The sequence below is a fragment of the Ovis canadensis genome, chromosome 3, assembly GCF_042477335.2.
Source record: "Ovis canadensis isolate MfBH-ARS-UI-01 breed Bighorn chromosome 3, ARS-UI_OviCan_v2, whole genome shotgun sequence".
NCBI classification, from domain to species: Eukaryota; Metazoa; Chordata; class Mammalia; order Artiodactyla; family Bovidae; genus Ovis; species Ovis canadensis.
Window position 1 is genome coordinate 32,761,556 of NC_091247.1, and position 27,812 is coordinate 32,789,367.

Below are 27,812 nucleotides of genomic sequence, written 5' to 3' on the forward strand. Positions count from 1 at the left end.
CTGGAGTGGCAAGAGAGGATAAGCACCCTGGGCTTTGCAGCTGGGAGGCTGGAGGCCAAGTCTAGGTCGCCCTCTCGGAACCTTGGTCTCTTCCTCTGACTGTGGGGACAGTCAGGACAGTAGTCCCCACCTCCCCATACAGGTTTGCTGTCAGCATCAAATGAGGCCCACGGGGGTAGAAGGCCTTCGTAGGGAGTCGAGCGCTGCGCCCCTCTCAGCTTTTCTTCAGGGTTGCCAGTCTCAGTGAGCGGGTACCCGGTGCAAGGGGAAGGGGTGGTACACCTCTGAATGGAAGATCTGGTGGAAGCAACATGCTCTCACCACCAGCTTTTCTGTGCGAAAAGCCAGGCTTTGGTTTAGGTATCTTAGATTCCCAATCCATCAGGGAATGATACTTCTGTAAAACACAAAATTGTGCCTGTAGATGTGGTGACAGCATCAAGTTGATATAAAGGTTTCTAAACTGATTCTCAGGTTTTGTACAGACCGGGGAACGAACAGCTCTCAGACTGGTGCTTCTCCGTCAGGTGTGCGGACCCAGGTCCGGGATCGCAGGGCTGTTATCTTGTCTTAGTTCTTAGTGTTCGTTTTAATTCAACAATTGGTTTAAAAGGGAGGGGCAGCGTGGCTCACGATGGCTGCCCTGGGCTTCATTTGCAAGACAGGCTTCGGTGGGCTGTGACACTGGGCGGGCAGAGAGCAGGTAAGGCTGCCAAGAACATCAGAACAAATGTGCCTAGGGTGCTCAGGGAGCAGCAAGCTGACGGGGTTTCTTTGGCAAAAGAGGTGGACGCTGAGCACCCATGCAGAAGCAGGAGAAGTCATGTGGTGAGGAGCCAGACGGAGTGTTCCAGGTCTCATCCCATGAGAAACGGAGCCCCTGGAGATTTTTTCTTTTAATATTTAAGTTTTAGCTGCACGGGGTCTTCATTGCTGCACACAGGCTTTCTCTATTTGTGGCAAACAGGGGCTGCTCTTCACTGTGGCTCTCAGGCTTCTCACTGCAGTGGCTTCTGTTGCGGAGCACGGGCTCTAGGTACACGGGCTTCAGTAGTGGCAGCACGCAGGCTTAACTGCTCCACAGCGTGTGGAATCTTCCTGGACCAGGGATCAAGTCCACGTCCCCTGCATTGGCAGGTGGATTCTTAACCACTGGACCACCAGGGAAGTCCCCCTGCAGATTCTTGAACAGCGACGTGCCCCAGGCTGTATTTACTGTAATTACATGTGGTCTCCTCTCGAACACACTAGGTTGAAATAAGTCTTATTTATTTGGCAGGTGCTCAGTTGGTGTAATGTGTTTGTGGCCAAAAAAGAGAGGGCTGGGGAGAAGGCAATGACACCCCACTCCAGTACTCTTGCCTGGAAAATCCCATGGACGGAGGAGCCTGGTAGGCTGCCGTCCATGGGGTCGCTAAGAGTCGGGCACGACTGAGCGCACGACTGAGTTACTTCACTTTGGCTTTTCACCTTCATGCATTGGAGAAGGAAATGGCAACCCACTCCAGTGTTCTTGCCTGGAGAATCCCAGGGACGGGGGAGCCTAGTGGGCTGCCATCTATGGGGTTGCACAGAGTCGGACACAACTGAAGCGACTTAGCAGCAGCAGCAGCAGCAGCAGCAGGGGATGTTTAGAGAGATGCTGCGGGCAGGTGGGGCCTGGTCTGGGTGAGGACACAGCCAGGAGGCTGATGCAGGAGAAAGTGGAAGGTACCCAGAGACAGGTAGGCCTTGGGAGCAAAATCTAAAGACCCTGGGTGGGGAATGGTGAGGACACCACTGGATATACCTGATCCCTTCCTGTCCAGCAGTGGGTGTGCAATGTTGGCACAAATCAAGAGCCCGCCTGCAGCCAGGTTTTCCTCTTGTGCTTCCCAGCACTGCCTGCTCTGTTCCACCTGCCAGGGTTTGAGCCGAGCCCACCACTCCCTGCCTGGTTCCCAGGCTTAGCTGGATGACACACACTCAGCTGCCTTAAAGCACCCTGGCCAATCTGTTCCCAGGGTGACAGTTGCACCAGGTCCCCAGAAACTCAGGCTGCTGTTCTCCTTGGCTGGGGAGGGGAAGAGGCCTGGGCAAGCATCTCTCTGCAAGAGGCCCAGGAGACCGTGGACTGGCGCTGGGCTGCAGCACAGACTTCCCCTATGCAGGCTCCCTTCGGGGTCCATGGGGCTGCTGCCAGGAAAGACCGGCTGGCTGTTCTCTGTGCCCTGAAATGTGCGAGGGTCCCTGTCACAATGCTGTCTTGGATCCCCCGCCTCCCCAATCAACATTGCCTCCCCGTGCTCTGTCCCCCTTCCCAGGGCCTCTCTTGGGAGTCCAGGTGGCTTCAGATGTCAGTTAGGACTGGACCACATCAACACTGACCTGCATGGGATGTGCGCACCTCCCATGGAGTTCTGAGAGGCTGATGCCAGGCTCCCACGCGAAAGGCCTTCTAGACCCTGGCCCACTGGCCCCTGTGGGGGCCAGAGGGGCAGGCTTATGACACTGTGCATTTGAAGCCCACCTTGCTGTTTGCACAGCATCCGTGGAAATAGACAGGGCAGGTATGGCTGGCAGCCATATTTTTTCCAACAAGGAAGCAAAAGCTCAAAGAGGTTCAATAACTTGCTAAGGTCACACAGCTGGCGAGCAATAAATCCAGCGCTGCTGCTTCTGTTCCACGTAAGAACAGGACCGACTTTGGCTGACCATTGGCTCTTTGGTGTTTTAACCCATTTAATTTTCCCAGGGGTCTAGGGGGAATGCATTCATATCATCTCTATTTTTCAGAAGGGGAACCCAAGGTTCAGGCGTTGACTTGTTCAAGGTCACACAGGGGGTCAGTGGTGGAGCTGAGATTTAAACCCAGGTCTGCTGGATTTTAAAGACAGTGCTTTTCCTTCCCTGCTGGGCCCCTTTTCCAGGCCAAGGTGTGTGACCCACTGACCCTTCATCCACTGGGCTGTGCTGCACCCCCTTCTCTCTTCATCCAACTCTGGACACATACTTGGCCCTGACTTCCTTGTACCCGCTGATTCAAGGACCTCCTGCACCTCTCCGTCATGTGCCCTCCCTCTGGTTCAGGGACTCACAAAGATGAGTCAGAGGGCTGACAGTTCCATTTGCTACAGGTGGTGGCTCCCACCCCTAGCACCAGAAAGTAAGGGCGAAGCGTGCTCTGCAGATGACAGGCACATGCATGGCTCAGATATGGAATGGCCGATGGGTTCTGACTCCATCGGCACTGTGCCCCCCACTTTCCCCGACAAGCCAGTCTATCTGGGGTGTGGAGTGGAGGGGCACCCAGGAATCTGGAAGTTCAGCCTGGAATCTGCTGCAAGCTAGAAATTCCTTTGAAGTCCCCAGTTTTATCTTTTAACTGCCTGTGCATTTTTCATTCCAGGCCATAAAATATCCATGTTTGCTTGAATATTAAAAGTGTTCAAAATTACTTACCAGTTAAATGACTTAACTTCTGCCCTCTTCCACTCCAAATCTCCGAGCAGCATTGGCAGCGGTGCACTTCAATGCCCCACAGGTTCCCAAACCTCCTGACTCCGAAAACCCCGTCACCTCCAGCAGGTGTAGCCCTCCCTCCCTCATTGCAGCCACTGTTCACCCTACTCTCTGCCCCACAGAAGAAAATCCTGCTCCTCTGAGAACATGTTCTTGAAGGGCTGAGTTACAATTAATGCAGGGCTCCTGGCTCCTCCTTACCTTCTTGCTCCAAGTTTCCCATTCTCAGCTGGAAGGGACGAAAAGAAAGGAACCAGCTGTCGTTGGTGCTGGCAAATAACTACTGTTCTGCCTCTGAGTTTAAGGCATAAGGAAGGCAGGCTCCTGCAGCCCCCAGGCCCTGCCCCACAGAGCACTCCTCATCTTGGGCAACCCAGCAGCCTCGCCCTGGATTCCGAGGCAATGGCACCCAGAAGCTGGAGTCTTCCACTTTGACTAGACTTAAAACAGTGCCCAGCCCTCCTTCTCTCAGACAAAGGGATTCATGAGCCTGCATGTCTTCCCTACTCACTTTGATCAGACTTCCAGACCTTAGTCCCCTTCCTCCAAGTTCTCCAGGTGGGACAGAGGCCCAAGGTGGGTGTCTGGATGGGGAGGGAGGGGCCCATGCTGGCAGGCCAGGGAAAAACAAGTCCTACCCTCTTGCTGGCATTCTAGAAAGAAAGTGGGAGTCAGGGGCCTGCTTCAAGTCCCACAAGATTCATAATGCAAGTCCCCTGACCTCTGGGGGCATCCAGTTCAATGTAGAAAATAGGAAAGTTGTGGGGGGTGGTTTTGGGTCCAGAGAATGGGGAATGGAATTGGGCTCTTAACAGCTGGAGGGGTGCACCCCATCCCCCAGTCTTAGTGTGCCAAGGTCCTTGCAGGCCACACATCACGGACGTTTAGAGCCTACACGTGTGGGTACGTGTGTGTGTGCACATGGGGCTGGGGTGGACGCCACTTCACTCACCGGGGGGTGCTTGCGCTTCCTGCCAGGCCGCCCCACCTTCCGGGCAGTTGTGCTGGGCTCCTGCCGCTCCTCCTTGGCACGAGCCTCCTCCTGCTCCTCTCCCTCCTGTGGGCACAGACACAGCCTGTAAAGCCGGGGCTGGACCCCCAGAGCCCTCCCCAGCGTCCCACTCACAGGGCAGCCACGCTCCCAGGGCAGTGTCACGCCGGCACCCTGGTAGGGATGGTCTTCACCCGCCTCCTGCCTGGCAGAGCTGAGCCACTCCCGCGGGCCGATTTCAGTATATCCTCGGGGGGACCTGTGGGCCGCCCCGCTGCCCCGGCAGAACACAGCTCTCCCTCGGGTGGACACGTTTTCTGAACCACAGACTCATCACACAGGCTCTGACAAAAAAGTTGTTTCTGGACATGAGTTTATTTATATGGGAAAAAAAAAGAATCTAACACAAGTACAAAAATGAAATCAGCTCTATAGAGTGAATCACCTTTATTGAAGAGAATCCCCTGAAGAGACCCACGCAGCTGAGCGTCTATGGAAGTGCACGAGGCCCTTGGAAGCAGGCTTGTGGCAGTCGCTCTACACACGCCTGCCCTGAAGCACCTGCCACAGTGCGCTGTCACTCCACGGGAGTGTCTCAGGGACTGTGTCTTGGTTCATTGTGATGCCCCTCTTTCGGTGACTGGGTTGGACCAGAAGCTTGGTTTTGTTACCACCCTTCACCTGTGCCAGGGCCAGGCCCTGCAGGGCTTGTCTCGTGGGGCAGACACATAAACCTAGAAAGTCCTCCTGCCTCACTGCTCCAGCCTGGCCACAAACCACCCACAAGTCGCTTCTGACTCAGCGGCTCCAGCATGACTAATCACGAGCACAAACTGTGTTGGGGCAGGAGAGAGAAAGGGACCCCGACCCAGCAGGGGGCCCACCGGCTGCCCTTCATGCCCCTGTGTGATGATATCAGCAGCTTTGGGTGGCATCACGGTCCTCCCAGGGGAGGGCGCTGGCCCAGAACCATGCTGGGGCCACAGAGAAGGGGAGGCACACAGATTCCCAGGGGGGTTTTATCGAGGCAGCTCTCAATGTCCCACTCAACTTTCATTTTTTGTGATTTCAAAATAGCTTGTGGTTTGCCACATTAATTTTCAGGTGATGGTGAGACATGCGGACGAAAACCTACTGTGACCAGTCGTAGACCTTCGACTTGTGGGAAGAGCAACCCTGGCCCCTCTTTCCATCTATCCATTCAAGGCCCATCTGGGACAGACCCAACCAGGAAGGAGATTTGGGGGCATCACAGTTGAGGTTCTGGGAGTTCTCGGAAGACATGCAAAGAGACGATGACAGAGATGCCAGGCCTTGGCACCAAGGGGAAAGCTATGGTCGAGCTGGAAGACATGGAGAGAGTGTTTAGAGGAGCAGAAAGTGGACACCAGTGTACTGTGGGTGCAAGAAAAAAAGGGAGCTGCCAACTCAAGAGGCAAAAGTTGACAGACACAGAGAAGTCGAGGGCAGCGCGATTTGGTTAGGGATGGGCATGGCAGCCTTTGGAGAAGCTGTGCAGAATGACACAGCAGTGAGGGCTGAGAGCCCTGAGAGGGGCCGATGAGACAGTTTGCGGAGCCCAGCTGAGGGAAGTCTGGATAAGAAGCCAAGGACAGGGAGCACGGTGCTGGCTGTGGACAGGAGGGGAGGGTGCAGGGCAGCAAGAAAAGGCTACCTCGGGACCAGAGGCCCTCGCAAGGCTCTGTTCAGGAAAAACTGGCAGAGACTGTGAGGGCAGAAAGGCTGAGGTGGGACACAGCCAGGTGCAGGAGAGGCCTCTAGGAGGGGCCTAGGGTGAGTGGGCCAGACCTGCTGGTTCTGAGCAATCTTCCGAGACCCCACAGACACCTCCGTTTAAGAAACAATCACCTATATGTGTGGATACTTGCTGTAAACAGGTGAATTAATGCACATGCCTTATCTAATTGCTGGCTTTTTTCAAAGCTGAATAACAACAAAATATGTGTTTCAGTTTCCAACAAATTTGTTGGTTGTTTTAAAAATCAGACTTGAGAGTACCATTCTATAGATTGTCTTTCTGAATAGAAAACAACGTGTCATTCTAGCAGTTGCCAATGGTAAATTTGTTTTTAGCACCAGTCAACTGCTTTTAAATCAGTGTGAGTATGCAGGGGTGGGGGAAAGATACAAGAATACGTACCTTATAGGGAAAGTTGTGAGCAAATGTACAAACTTTAATGACTTTAAATGTTAATGCTGATAGTTTACTGGCAACATTCATCGAGGCATCAAAAATGGCAGAGAAAAATCAGGACAAAAAATTGCTGTTTGGGAAAAAACTTAATTTTTGATGTTTAGTCTCCCATTTCTTAAAAGAAAAAAAAAAAAAAACCACCTGAAATTTCCTCAATTGGCCTGAAAGCAGTAAAAGTTGTCCATTAATCTTCCTTTAGGCCAATAAGAGAATGGTCTCACACGATAAAACAGGAGCCAGAAATAAGGACTGAAGGGGAAACGGAAGAACAGTTAATAACTGTGCTGTACGTGTATGTTAAAAACTGAATATCCCGTCACCCTACTTCATGTACAGTTGAGTTCTAAGATTTGTAAAGTTTTTATACATACTTTCATTGAATAAAAATTTGATTAAATGGGGAAAAAAAAAAAAAGAAAGAAACAATCACCTGGATCACACAGAGAGCAAGGATTCCCAGCGCAACTTAATGTTTGTGAAGGTTGCAACTGAATCTAACCAAGTGTGGTGAATTTAATCTGAGATGGTGCTTTCGGTCAGACTCCACAGCGGCTAAAATGGCACTGTCTTCACTGCGCTGACCAGGTAGCTCAGCATTCAGAGCGGTCGATCATAGAAAGGCGGAGCTTAGAGCAAACCTAAATTGCTATGTGCCTGGCTTGTCTGTGTGCTGCTTTCAGGACCATTCTCTCTGAACCTCAGTTGCTTCATCCATAAAATGGGGGCATAAAGGTGTCTGGTGCCCATTCTGCCTGCTTCTTGGGTTTTTAAGAAGACAGATGAATAAAATGGTTTATCCCCTTGTTGAATTCCCAGAGCCTAGAACAGACGCAGCCCTTGGTGGGTTTTCCACGTGCCTCTCAGATGAGAGGAATAACATCTTCCCTGGAAAAAAGAGGGCCCACCAAGCCCCTGGACTTGCCTACAGAACACAGGCCAGACCTAGCTGAGCCTCTGACTGTTCTTGTGTCTGGGCTGACGGGCCTGGAAGGCACAGGCAGCAGCTGGGGTGGGGTACTGAGGTGAGTTGGGATCGTTCTGGGCAGCCAAAGGGTCTGGAAGGACTCCCACCACCCAGAAATTCTGGCCTCTGAACTGTTTCTTTAACACACTGCATTTCTTACAGGAGGATTCATCTGATTTTCTAACTTTTGCTCTGAATTAATCAGAGGCATGAAAGCCGGTCAGAGGTTCAGAACAGCACTCAGGAACCAGTCACCAGGCCGCCTGCACAGACTGAAAACAAAGACACCTGACTTTTAAGGCCCACCAGGCCCACCCTCACATCAGCATATGGAGAAAGCCTCTGGGGGCCCCTGATAGGCAACCCCCTACCATCTGGAGACTTGCTGTCATTCCTCACCTTAAGCCACGCACTCTCGGCCCGATGCACGGAGGCGCTTAGTGCATCTTCCCTTGTTGAATTTTATTCAACTCAACACCCCCAAGCGAAGAAGGCAATGGCACCCCACTCCAGTACTCTTGCCTGGAGAATCCCATGGATAGAGGAGCCTGGTAGACTGCAGTCCATGGGGTTGCGAAGAGTCGGACACGACTGAGCGACTTCCCTTTCACTTTTCACTTTCATGCATTGGAGAAGGAAATGGCAACCCACTCCAGTGTTCTTGCTTGGAGAATCCCAGGGACGGGGGAGCCTGGTGGGCTTCCGTCTATCGGGTCACACAGACTTAGCAACACCCCCAAGAGGAAGGGGTGGAGGACCCTGACACCAGACCATCTGTCCAGTCCTGGTGTGTTGAGAACAGGGAGTCCCTGGGGCCCTGTCCTGAGCCCGTCCCTGGGGCCCAAGTAGGCCTTTGCTGCCCAGTCCAACACTCAGGCCTCAGGTACCCTGGGGTGTGCTCAGGAAGCCAAGTGGCCATGAGACTTGGCAGGAGTCGCAGCCAGGTCTGAGTGACTCTGGCCCATACCCTTTCCATCCGGCCCCGCACACAGCTTTGTGAAAAGCACGCTATTTTCGGTCGTGTCATTCTTCCGTGATGTAGCGGCATAGCAGGGCAGAGGGAGGCGGTGATACCTTCTGCTCCGGGCCTGCCCACGTTCACACCCATGAGGGAGAGGGGATAATACGCTGAGCAGGGTGAGCAGATGGCTTGGGGCCGTGCCCCTCAAGGAGGCGTATCAAGTGGTTCATTCCCGCATCTGTCAGGGGGCCTGTTTCATTCAGTATCCCTGCTGATGGGTTGAGCGAAGGAATGTAAAATATGCTTATCAAATCTGCAAGTAGCATTGAGTTAGGAGGCGTCACTAATACTCTGAAAGGGAAGAATCTGATCCACAATGACTTGGAGCAGCTGGAAAACAGTAACAAATTGAGCAGAACAAGCTTTGAGCCCAGGTTGGTTTCCTCATCTGTCAAGTGAAGGGACTGGATTAGTCAATCCTTCCAGTGGGAATGGGCAGAAATTCTAGGGAGGTGGGCTTTTCGGGGAGTGGGCAGGGGAGGGGCAGGCTAGACTTTCTGCTCTGCTTTTTCCTCACTAGGCCCTTCCAGCTAGTTGACCTCTCCAGCCTAGCGTTCCGCACCTACAAAATGGGGATACTAATACCTCCTTCGCAGCAATGGTAGAACAATTAACTGAGGTAATATATGGAAAGCTGACATGTGCGAGGCACTCAAGAATTGCCAACTTCCTTTGCTCCGCACGTATGGACCAGAACTATTCCCAGAAGTGTCTCCTCCCCACCCCCATGCAAATCCCAGCTCAAGGCCTGCATATGCAGCCATCACTCACTGCTCAGACAAACCCCAACATCTGGCTGGTACCCGCCGCAGGGCGATCCTTAGGAACACTGGGGCTCCATGATCTTTCCAAAATGCAAAACTGATTATGTCACTCCACAGAGCTTAAGCCCTTGCGGAGGGGGCTCGCAGGGCTCAGCGGAATCAGCCCAAGCTCCTTAGCCTGGTAAAGACAGGACCTAGGATTCTGGCTGGCAGCTCCGGCCATTGCAAAACCACCACACCAGGTGCAAATGTGGGCTGCTTCCTCCCTGGGACTTTGACACAGACCCTGGCTTCTGCCACGATTACCTTCCTCTCAGGTTGACCAGCAAACCCTAATTTTTCCAACCTCACCTCCTAGATTCCCTTCCTTCCCCCCCAGGCCCCTCCTTCCATCCCTCTACTAGACTGGGTCTCTGGGTTCTTCCTCTCACAGTGTACCCATTCTCCAATGCTGCAACTGACTGCTGGCTCTCCTCCTGGCCAGGCCATGAGCCCCTCCAAGGAAGGAACTCTCTTATTCACCTTGGCCTCTGTCCCCAGTGCCTCCATTCCTTGCACCTGGCACAGGGCAGGGACTCAAAATACTTGATGAGTAACTCTCACATAGTAGATGCTCAATAAACAAGTCCACACAGAGAGAGAGACGCACATGTGCAAATCCACAAACCTGCACCAGTACAACCAAGCAGGAGGCTCAAGGGCTGCTTGATCATTAAAACTGTAAATCAGGCAAGAGCGTGACCAAAATGCACCTTCTTGTCTTAAACATGATCCTGTCACTTCAATTTATATAACCCTTTACAGGTTTCAAAGCCCCTTCGCATTTGGAGGTCTGTTAGATGAGGCAGTTATCATCAGGCTCTCTCAACTTCTGAGGCTAGGATTTGACCTACATTTTAACACAGCTCACTGGATGGATTATTTTAAGCCACATACAACTTCTCATTCTGAGGAGCTGGGCCATGACGATAATAATCTCTCGCATTTGTATAGTACGTGGTAATTAACAAAGCATTTTCACATACGTTATTTCATTTTATTCTTATGCCTTACAGAAAGTAGAGCTGTTTTTTTTTTTTTTTCCTTCCATTACGCAGGCGGGAAATCTGAAGCTCAGAGTGGTTCTTTCAGAGATCAGAGAGCCAGCAAGGAAGGCCTTAAGAACCCAAATTTAAATCTTTTCATTCCCAGCCCCTGGATCTTTCCACAGCAACATGCCACGATACCCCCCTCTGCTGTGTGCCCCTGGCACGTGTACATATGTGTGACATGAGCAGGCAGGAAAGCCAAGGTAAAGGTATGTGCTGGCATTCACACATCCACACATCCATACACACTTATCTCAGGGGCCTCATGCCTAGACAGGGACCCCTCCTGCTAAGAGAGAGCACATCCCACGAGGCCCTCGCCCAGAGATAGCCAGCCAGACACACGTGCTCCTTTTGGAACGCACACCGGATGCTACCAACCCGGCATCCACTGAGCAGATGTCTCAAGTTGGTGTTTGAGTTGAGGGGATGAACTTGCCGGATCTAGCCAGCCACTTGCCCGGGCCCCCCGGGACAAGAAGCATGTACCAGCCTTTGCCAGCTGGCTGGCCGGCCTCCCAAGACCTGTCTGTGGTCGTGGAATTCAGTGAAACGAATTGGCTTCTCTGGCAGGCAGAGTCCGTTCTGGGCACCTGAGTCCCCAGCCTGCAGAGCTACGGGCACAGGACCCCCACCCCCACCCCCGGGCCACCCCACACACGCTCATGCACACGCACACGCCCAGCAGGCCCAGGCCAGGCCACGGAGAGGTGGCCTCAGGGCGAGCTTCAGGAGGCCGGACGGGAGGGCAGAGACAGCGGACACTACTGTGGGTGCTCACACTTCCACACAGTCCTCCTGGGCCCCCTCCTCCCTGCTCTCAGTCACCTCCCAGAGCTCAGCAGTCCTCTGTTCCAACTATCCAACAATATTCAACAAGCATTAAACTGACTGCCCGGTGGGCTTCGTGTAATAATTATTGATGAAGGTCTTCCACGGCTTCCAAAAGGATCCGGTCCTGGGCGGGCAGCGGCCGTGTCCTGTGCGCCCCTCCCACCCTCAGAGCTCCTGGGCACTTGCACACCATGGCTTCTCCCAGGTCCTTCACACCCCATGCTCCATGCTGGGGCCTCACTGCCTTCCAGAAGAGAAACTCCTCCAATATACACCCAGCCCACCGCAGCCCGGCCATGCCCACCCTTGCAGTCCTAGGGCTGCCATGAGGCCAGGCCTGTGGATAAGCTCAGAAACATTTATTGTGCACCTACTGTGTACTGGATATAAAGATAAGCAAATAGGGAACTCAGTTCAGAGCGGGAGACACCACCTAAACACACAAGGGCCTGCGCTGTGCTGAAGGCTGGATGGAGCACGGCCACTCGGCTAGCTGCCACCCCTGCGGCCACCAAGCGCCTCTGCCCTCACCCCTTCAGCAGCCCACCCAGGTTCTGCACAGCCCACCATCTCATCCCTGCCCCACCAGCCACCCTCACTTCGTGGACAGAAAGAATCCAGGTAAAACCACTCTGCCGCCATGTGACCTTTACCAAATTTCTCAGCCTCTCTCAGCCTCAACTTCTCACCTGTAAAAATGGGGATAATGACAGTGGGCACCTCCAGCTACCGTGAGGATTAAGTGAGGAAATTGCCAGGTACAGGTAATTCCTCTAGACTCTGCCTTTCCATGCTGTGCATGTGCTAAGTGGGGTGATTATAAGTGAGAGCCCTCGTTGCTCTGTGGCCCTCCGTAAGGGCAGCTTCAGGCCAGGTCCAGTCCTTGTGCCCAGCCCAGGTGCCAGAAAGGAAGGGCATCATCCCACTTTACACTCTCCCTGGGACACCCTCTCCTGCTCAGCTCCCTGCTGGCCCTCTTCGCTCCACAGAACTGAGCTCGGCTTCCCCACCCATGGCCCCTCATGGAGCCTCCAAAGATAGCAGAGCTGCTGCCATTGGATTTGCATTCATCCCGCAACTTCCCTCGGTTTTGCTTCTGCTCAGTGGGTGACAGAAGGGGCCAGGGGCGCTCAAGGTGCTTAAATCCACACCACTCACAGCCTCATCTGTACCATCCCCATTCTTCTCCCAGGTCCTCAGTCCTCAGGGCTACAGTAGATCTTGGGCACCAAAGTGCAGATAGGGCAGTAGGCAGAGAGACAGGCAAATGGGGAGAAAGGTAAGAAGGTAGATAGACAGACAGCTAGTTAACTATACAAGGTAAATGATAAAAGACTCGATCTGTGCCAGGGCCCTGTGTTAACCACTCACACACACTGTCTCCTGGAAACGTCACATTTCAATGCTCAGCAGTCATGTAGGTGAGTCCACATGGAAACACAGGCCTGTCTCCAGAGTCCAGCTGATCCCTGCTCAAGACTGAACTGACTGCAAATTTAAATGCGACAAGCGGTAGCAGCTAACTTCGAGAAGCTGAGAGAGCCTGAACCTACAATGGAGGTCCAGATCAGCTCTGGGGTGGCTGGGGGCGGGGAGGGCACTATTTACATCACTCCATGCCTGAGCATCTAATCAACTCCACTGAGCTAAAAATGGACATTTTTTATTATCCGTGGACTGTTATTATTAGCTGTGTTCCTGAAGAGATAAGGGTATTTCTGCCTTTTCTGGAACTGTTTAAATGTGTAAGAGGGAAGGCTATTTCGGCTACCCCTATGGTGACAATTATAAAGCAAAGAGCCGGCCCTGAGTGACCATGTGCAATTTAAGTGCACTAAAGGGAAGGCATGCCTGGGGGCGGGCACCAGACCTGTGGACCAGCAAGAACAGCTGAGCCTGGAGTCAGGGGAACCCCACCCAAGGATGCACTTGAAGCTCACAAGCCAGAGCTCAGGAAGTCAGTGCTTGCCAGGCCTCTGGGTTGGACTTAGGTGAGGAGGGAGAAGCCCCCTTCATGGCGCTGGCCATATGTGTGTATATATACACATGTATGTGAACACACACATACACACATACACAGGCACACCTGCTGTGCTCCCCAGCACAAACACATATCTCCCCACCACCTCCACTGGCGCTTCTCCTAGCCAGCAGGAGAGGGCAAACTGTCCAAGGAGGAGCCTCCCTCCTCCGAGGGCAGTCATGGCTTAGCCATCCTTGTATCTTCCTATCCCCTTCCCTTTGCTAGATCCTCCAGGGAGGTCTATTCAGTTCACCCAACAGACTCGGGGAGCCCTACTATGTGCCAGGTACTGGGAAAAAACCCAAGTTTGAAGAGAAAGAAAAGAGGGAAGGCAGAAGGGAAAGAAGCAACATGTATACAGCAGTGTCTTTACACAGAAGAGCATGTATTGGGTGCATATGTGTGTGTGTGTGTGTGTGTACATGCACACGTGCGCACATGTACCCAGTCGTGCATACTAGCCTGCACACATGAGCTCCTGCTAGGGGTGAGTACCCCCAACATCCACCCCAGGGCAAGAGCACGGCTACGCAGAGAAAAGTGTTCTCTGACCATCCCAACTTTTAGTCTAAATAAACATTCTTTAACTTGCAGCAGAAGAAACGTGGCTAGGACCACGGAATATCACAGCAGGGAGGCAACATCCACTCTGTTCGCCCTTCACATGGGTCGCAGCCTGAAAGGCTCAGAAGCCTGGGTTATAATCCCAGCACCACCATTTGCTAGCTCTGTGGCCTTAGACAAGTGACCTGACCTCTCTGAGCATCAGTTTAGCCTTTAATAAGACAGTGTTGGAAATAACAGAGCCTATCTTGGGGAACAGTTGTAAGAAGGCAAGCGCAGAGCTTAAGAGAGCACCTGGCAGACAGTCAGCACTCAATGCATCTGTTAGGTTTCTGAGGCCAGAGGAGAAGGGGAGCAGGAAGATGAGGGGCCCAGCTTGGGGCCTGGACTCCTCATGAGACACTGATTCACATTTGAGGATCCGAGGAGGCCCTTCCAGCCCCGAGGCTTGGAACACTCTTGGTCCCCTGCCCTGTTTCTCTGCCCCACCTTTCCCCTCCAAGTGGGACCTAGAACCCCATCTCCGTGATTCCCTCTGAGCCAGGACCCAGGTTCCTGGCCTTCCTGCAGTTCACCTCCCTCTCCCTTCTCTGTGGCCACATTTACCCAGCTGACCCTTCCTGGCCAGAGTCCCAGAGCTCAGCACCCCTTCCAAGCCTGCCTCCTCCCAGTCTCCCCAAGCAGCACCGTCCCTGCCCAGCACATGGATGGTAAGGTGAGGGAAGCTGCAGGGAGAAGGGACGCTGGGCAGGAGCCAGAAGGACACCAAATAACGCAGACCTCTCTGCTCTCTCAGCCTACCGCCCCCAGCGCTGCGCCCTGACTGCTTGATCCGGGCTCTGGGATTGCTCTCCAGTGAAGGAGTCTCATCCACTCTCATTTTCCTCTCTGTCCTATCCATAAGGTATTTTCTGAGCATCTGCTCTGAGCTAGTCAGGCCTTGAGGATCCACCCCAATGACAGTATTGGGGTCCTGCCCTCCAGGGGCAGTGGCAGGGCTGGATATGATCCACACCGGTACTTCTCAAGTGCCCTAGAGGGCTGGTTAAAACAAGGATCGCTGGGTTCTCCCCAGAGCTTCTGATTCAGCAGGTCTGGGGTGGGGCCTGAATATCTGCATATCTAACGCTTCCAGGTATTGCTGGTATTGCTGGTTTATAGACCACAGTTTGAGAACTGCTGATTCTCTCTGTAATTCAAGGCGGACTGAAGCCAGGGCTTTGATCAGAAAGGAGGAGAGAAGCTTAGGGAAAGGGCACACCAGGCAGAGGAAGCAGCATAAACAAAGGCCTGGTAGCTCCAGGAAGCACTGGAGTGAAAGGTGCAGGGAGGCGTGGCCGGTGGGGAGGGAGGGGGAGGTGGGAAGGGCACGTGGGACCGGGCGGCGAAGGGGCCAGTGGGCAGCCACACCCCTGCCCTCTGGCTCACCAAACAGCTCCTTTGTGCCAGGCGCCCCTGGAAACTCTGCCAGGTTCCTTGGGCTCTGGCCCAAACCCATCTTCCCCTCTGCAGCCACGCGGCACCCCTGCCCCAGGCCTGGCTTTCACAGGCTGCCGTGAGTGGCTGTCAGCATCTCTGCCCGCCCTCCCAGGGCGGCTCCTGGAGCCAGGAGAGCCAGCCTTGAGGTGCCAGGGAGATGTGCCAGGTGAGCCAGCATGCACACTGGGGAGGAGCGCCCGCCATGCCCCAGCCCCTGTCTATCAGCTCCTTCTATCAGCACCAGGCGCTTGGGCCTGTGTGTGTGTTTGTTGCCTCTTGAGCCAGAGCAGTTACTATGGGTAGATAATAATAGCAATCGTAATCCCTCATAATTGGACCAGACTTTGCTGTTTGCAGGGCACTCCATGCCTGTGACCTCATCTGACTTCCACTACCACCCTATAAAACAGGCACAATAAGAGTTACTATCCCCATTTTACAGCTGAGCAAATGCAAGCCCAGAGGGCCTGAAAAGTCCCATCTCCAGGAAATGACATCCGCAGGCCTGGGGCCCGGGACTTGGGACTCTCTGGCCAGTGCTTTTTCTCTGTCCTGAACTGTCATGATAGCGAGCTCATCTGCTGCTCTCCCTGGGGGCTCTGCTGCCCGGGGAAGCCCTGGCCAGTAACGGGAGGAATGTGGCCTGTCTGCCCCATCTCCTTCATCTGTTGGAGGCAGCTGACCACCGACTGCGGGTGCATGGACACAGAGCAGTGTCAGCACCAGCCAGGACACCGGGCGAGGGGAGGGGGTCAGGGTCAATGGAGGAGCAAAGCCAAGCCCAAGGAGGGAAGGGAATTAGTCATGGCCACAGCTGCGGATCAAGAGCACAGGTGGCCGCAGGTGGCCTTGGCTCTTTGACGGCAGGGTGTGGGTCTGCTATGGTCTGAGTCCTGGGTGGGAGGAGCCCAGAAAGCCCATGGGATCAGAAAGAAAGGGACTGACCTGCAGCCCCTAGGCGCCCCAGCAGGTGGGCTGCAGCATGCATTTTGCCCCCAGCTTGAAGGCATACACGGCCCCTCATCCTAAGGCACTCTACTGGATTCTGGGCTGGGAAGGCAGGTTTCTGGGCTTCATGCATGCACATGTGTGTGTGTGTGTCCATACCAGGACCCACACAGGTGGGGCAGAAGACCGGGCTCTCGTCCGGACTCACCACTGATTAGCTGGGCCCAGCTTCCTCGTCTACAAACCAGGACCATCTGTCCTTGCCCCATTTGTTTCAAGGGCTGTCCTCAAGGACCAAATGAATGGAAATTACCCAGAAAACAGAAACTGGCTCTAAGAATGAGCAAGCCTCAGAAGGAGCCAAGCACACACGGTGGGAAGAGTAGGCAGGAGCAGGTCTCGGAACTGCAGCTGATCGCGGTCCCCAGAGCTGCCCTCCTCAGAGGGCTCAGGGGCCCCATGCCTGGTCTCAGGTGTCCCCCTGGTTCCAGAAAGACCAACTGTGCCCCATGAGCACACCCTGCTACTTCCAGCTACCACCTAGCACCACCACCCCTCACTCCCGCTTAGGAAAAGGAGAGCAGACAGAGGACACTGCGGGGACCAGCCCGGGCCTGCCAGCTGGGACGCCCCAGGAAGGCCGTGGCTGGCACGGCTTCCCTGCCAGGGTGGAGGCGGGGCCTGCCATCCCTGGGGATTCTAGTGGCTCTGCCGACAGGTGGACATGGCTTGGTGAGGTCCTCAGCTAGCCAGTCAGGACTCAGCTGGGACTCCCACTAGTCTGCAGGGATCTCTTCTAACTGGCTTGGGCCCATCCTAGAGTTCAGCAGAAGGGTGAACAGGTCACTCCTCTTGGGGCCCTAAAAACAAGGACATCACTGGCTCTATGGCCAGAAGTGACGCCTACTCAGAGCCAGGGTGGGGTGGGGGCAGGAAACCAGTGTCTCCACCGTGGCTGGTGCCACCCTGAGCTCACCGCACCCCATGCCCCGCGGTGAGCCGGCTGTGTGTGAGGCAGGGGGAGTCCTCACCAGGCCTCCCATCTACAGAGCTCCTTGAACTTGTCTTTGGCCTCCCCAAAGCTACTAACCCCTCGGGCAAACAGAGGCCACTAAACCAGGTAAAATGACTAAGGACACACAGCTAATTAAGAGGCCGATTCAGAAAGGAAGCCAGGTTTGGGGCCCCTGCCAGCCCAACCCCTAACAATCACACAGACCTGGGGTCTGAAGTTCAGCTCAAACACCGCGGAGGGGTGGGGGTGGGGGCTTAGAGACCAGCTCCTGGAGCCTGACCTCCAGTATTTAACCTCTTCACGCCTCAGTTTGCTTATCACAAAAGAAGGAGACTCCTTCCTCCCTACAGCCCCATATGGAGATGAGTAATGCGGTCCAGCGCCCAGCACTAACCCCCATCCCCGTACAGCCAGCCGCTCACCTTGCGCTCCTCCTCCCGCTCCAGAGCGGAGCCGCTGGTGTCCCCGGGGCCGCTGGCGGGCATTGCGGGCAGCTGGGCGGTGGGAGGCAGGCTGGGGCTGCACGGGGCTGGGGGGCTGCTGGGCTTTGGGGAAGGAATTATCGTGGTCTTGGTAAGCAAGAGTTACAACTTAGACATAGATCCAGGTGCGGAGCGGAAACCCTGGGGAACCGCGGCCTCAGGCTGCCGGTGGGGTTGGGCTTCCAGTGACTCCACCTGTGGAAGAAGAAAAGAGAAGAGGGGTCAGCAGGGCAGGCACTCCCCCCAACCCAGGCCCTTCCACTTGACCCCTAGTCCCTCCCGGAGCCAGCCCCTCAGCTTCAGGGCACCCCCGAACCCCCAGCCTGTGAGGCCTGCCCCTCCAACCTGACTCTTCTTCACGGGTGCTGGCTGGATCCGGCACCCTAGGGGCCAGGGTAAATCGAGGCAGCCAAGTTGGCAGCAGGGCCCTGCCTGGCTTTCCTCGGGGGGCCCACCACCTGCCTCCGAGGCAGCGATGGGACGACAGTCCCCCCCCCCGGCTGTGGCACAGTGGGGCTCACAGCTGCCTCCCGCCTCCTCCCGTGTCTTCATTCACGTCTGTTCTTTCCTTTGAAAGCTTCCCGCAGCCACCCTCCCACCCCTAACCACCCCCCTGGGAAATCCCAGAGGTCCCCAGCCTGGCTACATTCTCCTCTGATCTGTCCTCCCCGCACCCCCACCCCCACACCGCTCCCCCCACGTGGAGGAAGTGAGCGGCAGTCACAGGATGTAGTGAAATGAAAGTCACCTCACTTCAGGACGGGCGCCTGGGCCCAGAGAAAGCTGAGGTTGAACTCGGGGGCTGCGGCTGGGCTGAAGGCCTAGGTCTGCAGAGCTGTCGTGGGGACGCCCTGTGGGCGGGAGAGGCTGTGGCCGCAGCCCGGCCGAGGGAGGAGGCCAGGCCGCTCTGCCCCTCCACCCCATGGACCGGCCCCATCTGCCCTCAGAAACTGGTGGGCTCCAAGGGGCCCTGCAAAGGCACACAGCTGAATTTTAGGGGCTTTTCAGTCTCCCTGCTTCAGGTGTGGGCCTCAAGTCAGCAAACTAACAAAGCCTGGGCCCCTAACAGGCCTCAGCTGGGGGTGGGGGTGCTGTGGCTTCACCACCCCCTCTTCACTCGGAGGAGACACTGAGTTCTCCTGGGCCAAGCCCCTGCCTCCAGTGCGCCAGCCAGGACGGGGAGGGGACTGGCAGGAGGAGGAAAGTGGGAGGCAGGCTGGATAGAGGCCCACCCACACCCTTCCCCTTCCAGTTCCCGGTTCTGCTTCCCCCACTCCCCCTCCCTCCAGGGCTTCTTCTCCCATCCCCCTCCAGCCAGGGCTCCCTGGAAAACCAGGAACCGGAGAAGGCGCAGGCTTGGGTCTCCCACGGGTGCAGCCCCTCCCCAGGGATGGGCGTTGGGGGCCGGGTGGTGTGGAGGGGAAGCTGGCACTAAGAGGGACCTCCTTAGGGCTAGGACAGTAGGGGCCTCTGTAAGTTAGAGCCTGGACAGGCTGAAGATGCTCCCACCCCCCCCACCCCCACCCAAGGGGAGCCCTGAGGAAGCCGCAGGTAGTCCACAGACACCTGAGCTGAAGAACGTGTGTGTGCCGTTAGCTGCTGGCACAGTGGGTGCAGAAGCAAGAGCAGGTCCGGGTGTCCCATGCTGTGCGAAGCCCAGAATGGGCCCTCCTCTTCGGGCAGCCACGAGTATTATTACCATCTCCACGAGTGGTTACTACCGTCTATAGGAGTATCACTACCGTCTACTGTAGAATCTAAGGTTGCAGAAGGCTAGGGCTTATCTGAGCTCCAGAGTCAGAGCAGAGGCTTGAACCCAGATCACCAACTCCAGAGCTCTCAGGGCATCTCTACAAAGCTCCATCCCCCCAGCTCATACCAACCCTCAGAGACAACCCCAGGAACCCATCAGACACCGTCCGACCCAGAACTCCACAGGGCTGCCACCCATCATTAGCCAGCAAGTCCCCCTCAAACCCACTCCTTGTTTGTTAGTACAAACATCCCCCAGTCACCCATCATAATCAAAAGCTTCAAAAAGGAGGTGGAAGCCGAGAGAGGCAGAGTCTGGTTGGGAAGAACACTGATCCCAGAGTTAGCAGAGGTGGCTCTAATCCTGACTCGGGCTCCTCTTGCCCTTAGTTTCCTCATCTGTAAAAGGGAAGCATTGGGCTGATCTTCAAGAACCAGGTCTTCCAGCCCTGTCCTGCCAAGCTGCTGGAGGCCCCAAGGGCAAACGGTGTGAGCAGACTGAGGGAGAGGAGGGTCTGGGTGTCTCTGTGAGCCCCAAGGGCCTAGCATGAAGTCCATCCAGACCTGGGCACCAAGTACATTAGGGACAGAGAACCCTCTCTAGGAAATTTGTTTCAATGCTGCCCTGAGAGCTAGAAATGTCCAGGGGTTTCTGTTAGAAAAAGCACTGGTGACAAGAGGAAGGAAGCAAGAGGGGAAAAGCAGAACATCACAGGGTGTTGACCCTGAGGGCAGACACCCCGGAAAGGAAATGCTCATCCCCCTCACCCTCCCCTGCTCACCCGCCTGAGCTGCACACTCTGTCCACACAGCAAACACAGCTGACCTGGGTCAGCCTTTTGGCTCCTTTGCATAACTCGATGGAACAGCCTTGTCAGTAAGTGTCCCTCCGAGTCAGCCAGCATCATTGAAAATCACCCAGCACAGGGCCGGGCAGGCCAGGCACTGCAGAGCTCTGGGGCCCACTGGGGCGGCCAAGGTCCAGGCCTGGACACGGCGCTGCCCGCCTGTCCTTAGAAGCTTCCTTCTTCTCCCAAGCAGCCTTGCTGAGGGGAGGGACCTGCTCCTCAGCCCACGGTCCCAACGCAGCAGCATGTGTCCATCATGACATGACCGCCCTGCTGCTCCTGGCTCCCAAGAACCCTTCTCACCAGTGCCAAGGCTGCACCACCAAACCACCACCACCAGAGACCCTTGCCAAGAACCCTCCCACCAAGATTCATTGCTGTTGCTTAATCGCTGAGTGGTGTCTGACTCTTTTGGGACCCCGTGGACTGTGGCCTGACGGGCTCCTCTGTCCATGCGATTTCCCAGGCAAGAATCCTGGAGTCAGTTGCTGTTTCCTTCTCCAGGGGATCCTCCCAATCCAGGGATCGAACTGGCATCTCCTGCATTGGCAGGCAGCTTCTTTACCACCGAGCCGCCAGGGAAGGCCCACTACCGTGATAGGCAGCTTTTATTTTCTCCTTTATACTGCTAAAGTTAAGAGTGACCATGAATAATGTTTACAAGAGCTTTTCAACAATTGCTTTGAGGAATCCTACAGGAAAGTATCTTGGTATCACAGCTGACATGGTCACCGTCATCACTGCTCCAGCTACAAAACTGTTACGGAAAAAGATTGGGATTCTGAATACACACACCCAACTGCCCAAATGTGTGATCTTCTAAATCCAATATGGGAGAAAGATTGTTTAAGACACAAATTCACAAGACTGGGCTGAACAGAGAGGAGACACCACCAACAGAATGTGGGGGTCTGGAAAGCAGACTTGTGGCAGGCAAATTTCAGATAGCACATGACAAGTGATTTATGACAGAGTCCTTTCAAGACACTTGCGATGACAGCACCACGGATCATCCGTGGGACCAGGGGTGAAGAGAAGGTATGTGTGGAAAAGATCAAATGAAAGAAGTTAAAATCTAGATACACTTCCACCCTAAAGTCTGAAGGTTTTCTCTCTGGAGAGCACCAGACAGAAGGTCTTTGCATAGAGTAGTCCAGCACAGCTGAGAGCAAGAATAATAAATCAAAACCAAGGAGATGACGACTTCCCTGGTGATCCAGTGGCTAAGACTCCCAGTGCAGGGGGCCTGGCTTCTATCCCTGGTCAGGGAAGGAGATCCCACAAGCTGCACTAAGAGTTCACAAGCTACAATTAAAGGTCCTGCATGCAGCAACAAAGATCAAACATCCCAAGTGCTGCAACTAAGACCTGGTGCTGTCAAATAAATGCAAAAACACAAACCCAAGGAGATGAAGGGTATTTTCAATGCTGATGTTGAATACCTCAGGCCAGTCGCTCACTGGGTTCCTAGAATACCAGGAGCCAGACCCCTACCTTCTCTTCAGCAGAATCTTATCAGTGCAAGAAGAAAGGTCTAAGAATACAGATACCGGCAACCAGAACCCAAATGGTTTCCAAGTGGCTTGTTTACATCAGCCAACGTGGATCTGCAAATGAACCAGCTTCTAATCTGTATTTCAGTCCCCTGTTATTAATCCTGCAAGGACAACCAAGGACCACTAGCTATCCGAGGGAAGCCTCCTAACTTGGAGTGCTGTCACAACCGTGCTCCCTACCCCCCAGGGCCGTCTTTTTAACCAGACAGAACTACAGGTGTGACTAGCTGTTCTTACTCTATGGTCTGGATTCAGGAGCTGAATGGATTTGGATTAAAATGGAGATCCGTCGTGGGCAATGTGCTCCAAACAGGGGAGTAAACCGAGCAAGAAGACATGAGCTCCAGAAAACAGGAATTCCAGCCAGAAGGAAAGTGAAGGGAATGCCAAGGAAGACCACAGAAAGAAGTCAGTGAAGAGCAGCTACACTGTGCCGTAAGTTCTGAGAGCAGATAACTCAAAAAATGGAACTGAAACATAATACTTGCTGTGACTGCCCTTGTGGAAAGCCATACAGATAGCTATTAGCAGGTGCGGCAGGTATGGGCAAAAGGTATAAAGAAAAGAAAGCTCATAAAGAGGCAAGGAGGAAAAAAGGAAACTATGGTAGTACAGTATAAAGCTCAGCTGTGAATAGTTGTATTAGTTGATTTAACAAGTTTGTGTGTGTATACATAAAACATACAAATGAGGGCATGTTTGCATGCATGCATGTGGATGTACACATATTACATGGTGTATTCATTTCCTATTGCTCCTGTTGCAAATTACCAGAAAGTTAACGGCTTAAAAAAACACAAATTTGTTTCCTGAAGTTCTGGAAGTCAGAAGTCTAAACAAAGTCCAAAATGGTTCTTGTCACTGGGCTGAAATCAAGGTGCTGGCAGGCAGTATTCTTTCCTGGAGGCCCTGGGGAGAATCCATTTTCTTGACTTTTTCAGCTTTGGGAGGCAGCTCACATTCCTTGGCTCCTGGCCCCCTTCCATCCTCAAAGTCAGTGATGGCTGATCTTTCTCCCATTGCACTACTCTGACCTGCCTGCCTCTGTCTCTCATGTTCAAAGACCCTGATGGTGACACTGGGCCCACCAAGGTGATCCAGGATGAATCTCCCCAGCTCAAGATCCTTTGCTTAATCACTTCTGCAAAGGCTCTTTTGCCACACGAGGTGACACGTGTACACGAGGTTCAGATGTGGATGTGGCCACATCCTAATCCCCTGAATTTTTGTGGAGCCATTACCTGCCTGCTACACACATACATATATTATTTTATGCATAAGACATTTTTGATAGAACCCTGGTAAGGTACTATTAATAGTCTGCCTACCATGAGAGCTGTTTAGGAGGATGGCAGGGTAGAAAGCCATGGCTGGCCATATAAGAGAGTTAAGTTCTTATTTACTACATAGGAAATCAATGGAAAAGGTCTACAATGGAAGAGTCGAAAATACGCATATTACTCAGATCCACGAGCTGTAAAATTGCTAGAAGAAACAGCTAAAAGTGGTTGCCTCTGAGAAGGTGGAAGTAGGCGAGGAAAAAGTGCATTTTTGTGAAGAGATGTTAGTCCTGTCTGACTTCTTAAATTATACACATGTACCACTGTGAAGAAAATAACGAGTAATTTTTGAAAAGAGAGAATGGGTTTGGGAACGAGGACTTACATCACAGCTGCAGCCATCAGGTGGGCTTGGCCTCCATCCTCCTCCGTAAGAGTGCAGCTAAGTCCCTCTACCTCTATTACTCTATGAAACTATCACGTCCCACGGAATAACCATCATCAGCTCCTCACACCCACACAGAGTTCCATCATCAGCTCTAAAAGTGGTACCTCCCTCCTCGCCCCACCACCACACCCCTCACGAAATGTTTAATTCTCCCAGCATCATTTCCACCAAACCCTGCCCATGCATGGCACAGCTCACCTCCCTTACATTCCTCCCAAACTGCATCTCCATGTGCCATGGCTGCCCACATCCCTAACCATGACGCCACTTGCTCATCAGTCCATCTCAGACCCAAGGCCCACAACTCAACCGTCTCCTGCCCACACCCTCCTGCTGTTCAGCTCCCGCCTCTGCCACCACACTGTCCCCAGTGCCATCCCTACCCTCTTCACCAACCCCAATGCCATCAGCACCCCCGGGCCATTCACCCGAAAGTCTCGCCTCCAAGCCTTCTCCAACCAGCACCCACTAGACCGTCACCCAAGTCTCACCTCAACAAGGGCCAGCATGGAATTATCCTCTTCCAGAAACAAAACCATAACAGCCCACAAACCCAAATTCTCCATCAAAAATGATCCTAACATGATCACCGTAAAGACAGACCACCCTGCACCATCTCGAATCCTGTATGTGAACTGCAGACAAATATCTAACCATCTTGGCACCAGGTTCCTTCTTCACCCCTCAAGCTGGTAGTCCACTCTTCTTGTAGTTGACTTCACTGGTTTGGGTCTATCTGGTTCCTTTCCTCTCCTTCCCAAGGGGTTTTGTGGTGTTTGCACTGACCCCACCCCCAACCCTAGTCACAGAGTAAGCATGTGACCCGGCAGGGCCAACCAGAGGCCCCCCAGGAGCGTTTTAGTGCAGTGGAAAGATACTAACAATGATAGGATGTGAGTCAGGGGCTGCTGGCTGTGTTGGAGAAAGCCTGCCTGAGGGATGGAGATAGAGGGCTGGAACACTGAAGTCACTGTCTGGGGGCCCCTGGATCCAGCTGTACCTGAAGGCTGGTCATCTCTGAACCTCCCCTGAGTAATGTGAGACTTTCACTACTTTGGTGTGAGTGAGTCTGTGCCTTGTGGCTGACGGCCATACGCTGACTCATACACTAATCTCAACCTCCTAAAGTCTTACCTGGAAGGCCTGACTGCATGGGTTCAAATTCTGGCTTAACTAGCAACAACTTTGCAACTTGAGGCATACCTGTACCTCAGTTTTCTCAGCTGTAAAATGGGGAAAATGACACTTGCCACTTCACAGGCCTGTTGTGAGAATTAAAATGAGATGTATTAAAAATGGTTAACAGGGAATTCCCTGATATCCAGTGGTTAGGACTCTGTATTGCCACTACAGGGGGCCCAGGTTCCATTCCCTGGTCAGGGAACTAAGATCCAGCAAGCTGAGTGGTATGGCCAAAAAAGAAGAATGGACGAAATAACATTAAAATTATTACTAAAAAAAAAAAAAAAAACACAACGCTAACTAGAGTGCCTGACACAAAGAAAATACTCAATAAATTTTAACAATTATTGGTCCCTGACTAACCAAGCCCACAGTTTTCTCTCTCCTTTGTTGACATCCCTGGAGTGCCTGTGAGTGTACTTCACTTAGACAGGAGCTCATACTGATTACGATTCTTACAACGCACCAGGCCCTGTGGAAAGAGCTTTACAGTTTCAACATCCTGTTCGTTTTTATACCTCACTCCAACCCTCTGAAGTGCAGACTATTTTTATCCCCATTTCCTAGATGAGAAGAATGAGGTAGGAGAGGTTAGCAAAGCTGCCTGAGGTCACACAGTACGTGGGTGGTAGGGGAGCCAGCTATCAATACAGATGCAGGCTTGTCGCCCTCTGAGGCTCCCAGTTTTTCACTCCATCAGGATCTCTTACAATTAGCAAGTGCACTGTAGACTTCTAACTGCACTGTTAAATTTTGTTGCTTAGTAACTCAATCAGTTCTGACTCTTTTGCGACTCCATGGACTATAGGTAGCCCACCAGGATCCTCTGTCCAGGGGATTTTCCAGGCAAGAATATTGGAATGGGTCACCATTTCCTCTTCCAGGGGATCTTCCCGACCCAGGGATTGAACCCTGGGGTCCTGCATTGGCAGGTGGATTCTTTACCACTGAGCCATGTTTTAACTTAGTGAAACTGAAAGTCGCTCAGTCGTGTCTGACTCTTTGCGACCTTATGGGCTATACAGTGCAGGTCAGAATACTGAAGCGGGTAGCCTTATCCCTTCTCCAGGGGATCTTCCCAACCCAGGGATCGAACCCTGGTCTCCTGCATTGGCAGGTGGATTCTTTACCACTGAGCCATGTTTTAACTTTGGGCAGGAACTCATCAGAAAACAAAGTTTCCAGGTCGTCTCTCTTTCCTGGTGAGATTGGTCGGCAGGGGCAGGGGGAGGGGTGGTAACAGGCCATGCGACCTTCTAATCATGGTGCTCAGTGCCCTGCCCAATGCGGGAGCCATTCGCTCATGTAGTCATCCCTCTATTTGCTGAGCACCTACTGTGTCGGGCACTGTGCTACGGGACATGCACTGCCTCCATCTCATCCTCAGAACCATCCTATGAAGTGTATGAAGTTGTTTCTACTATTCCCATTTTACAGAAGGATAAGCTGAGGCCTGGAGAGGTTAATTACCTCTCCAGAGTACTTCAGGGAGAAAGTCCCCAGGCAGGATTCGCAGGATTCTGAATTTGGGTTCATCTAACTCAGGAGTCCTTGCAAACATGGCAACGAATGTGAGTAGCACGGCCCCCAGCTTGAGCTGTCTGTGCCCCTTGAGCCTGCTGATAACAGGCTCAAGGCTGAATTTCCCACTTGAGCTTAGGAGGAGGTGCAAACGCGTCCTGTGGGTGACAGAAGACAGGAGAGTATCGTGCGCCCCACACCAGCCAATCATCCGCCAGGGTGGTGATAAACTTGGTAGGCTGGGGGCAGCAGAAAGCTAAAGGGAGGCGGCATGGCCTCCCAGACGGAGATGTTTATCTGCCACGTCTTCCCCCTCCCCGCCACAGCCTCTCTTGGTCACAAGACTGGGGCTGGATAAGGGGGCGGGGGAGGCCCCAGTGCCACTTTCTGATTGCTCATTCTCTCTCAACACGAGGGAGAGGATTGTCATCACACCATCATTCTGACTTCCAGAAACGTCATTCCCACCCAAACCACCAGCGGCCCATAGAGCGCCAAAAGCCACTGGCAGCAGGTCAGCAATCCTGCCATGCTGTCCCCCACTTCAAAGCCCATCTGCCGGCTCTGGAGTCACGGCAAGATGGCTTGTGGCTGTCACACCACCCTCGAGGCTGGGGCACCACCAGCATGAGCGTTTAAATCACACCCAGTGCTGCCATTATGGTGGCCACATGGGCAGAGATGAGTTGAATCGGAGTCCTCTGCTCATACTTTACGGTTACCATGACACAGCCCGAAAAGCAGGGCGGGGGGAAATGGTTTTTACTCAAAATAGACACTGGTAAGGAGCTGGAGTTGTTCTTAGGAGCCAAAATGAGCCGATACAGAGTTCCATACAGGAGCACGCACTTCCGAACATGGTGACTCAGGAGGAATCCTGTCTTAGGGGGTTGGGGATGTGTGCGCAGCGATGGGCCACACATCTGGGAGTCGATGGGCGTCCCACGTCTGAGAGGCAGGTCACAGAGTCCAGGTTGAAAGCTCCCATGAGGCCCTGGTGGGGCCTGCTGTCTGGAAAGCCACAAGCCTGGATCTGACTCTGTCCCCACCCTTCCCTGCCCCGAAGTGACCCACGGTCCACACCTGTGTGATTTTCCGCTTTTCCAGCCTTCAGAGTTCACAACTGCCAGCTCTAGAGGCTCTTCACTTACTCTCCCCATGGTCCCTGCATCTGGCCCCCACTTCACCCCTGTATCTCTGAAAGGGTCCAGGGGCACTGAGTGTTGCCCCCCAAGAGGATACTGCAGTGACTGCACTGGAACACAAGTCACTGACTTTTGGGGGAGCCCCTTATACTGCTGAATCAACAGACAAGAAAGAGTTAACTTCGTGAGCT

At 53.5% G+C, this 27,812-nt stretch overlaps 1 protein-coding gene across 13 annotated transcripts in view; it reads right to left on the reverse strand.

The window, feature by feature from the left end:
* The window catches only part of DNMT3A (DNA methyltransferase 3 alpha), a 104,287-nt gene that overhangs the window by 59,782 nt on the left and 16,693 nt on the right, over positions 1 to 27,812 (reverse strand). For 6 of the 13 annotated variants that reach the window (XM_069582781.1, XM_069582782.1, XM_069582786.1 and 3 more), the window contains exons 2-3: positions 17,830 to 18,084; positions 4,454 to 4,558 (exon numbers count right to left, since the gene is read on the reverse strand). In XM_069582781.1, the coding sequence (XP_069438882.1) occupies positions 4,454 to 4,558; positions 17,830 to 17,892 (168 nt within the window). In that variant the 5' untranslated portion in view covers positions 17,893 to 18,084. Of the gene's footprint in view, positions 1 to 3,702; positions 3,731 to 4,453; positions 4,559 to 17,829; positions 18,085 to 18,234; positions 18,551 to 18,637; positions 19,042 to 23,710; positions 24,450 to 27,812 lie in introns of those variants that run through there. The other 7 variants (XM_069582793.1, XM_069582783.1, XM_069582792.1 and 4 more) reach the window with 7 other exon arrangements.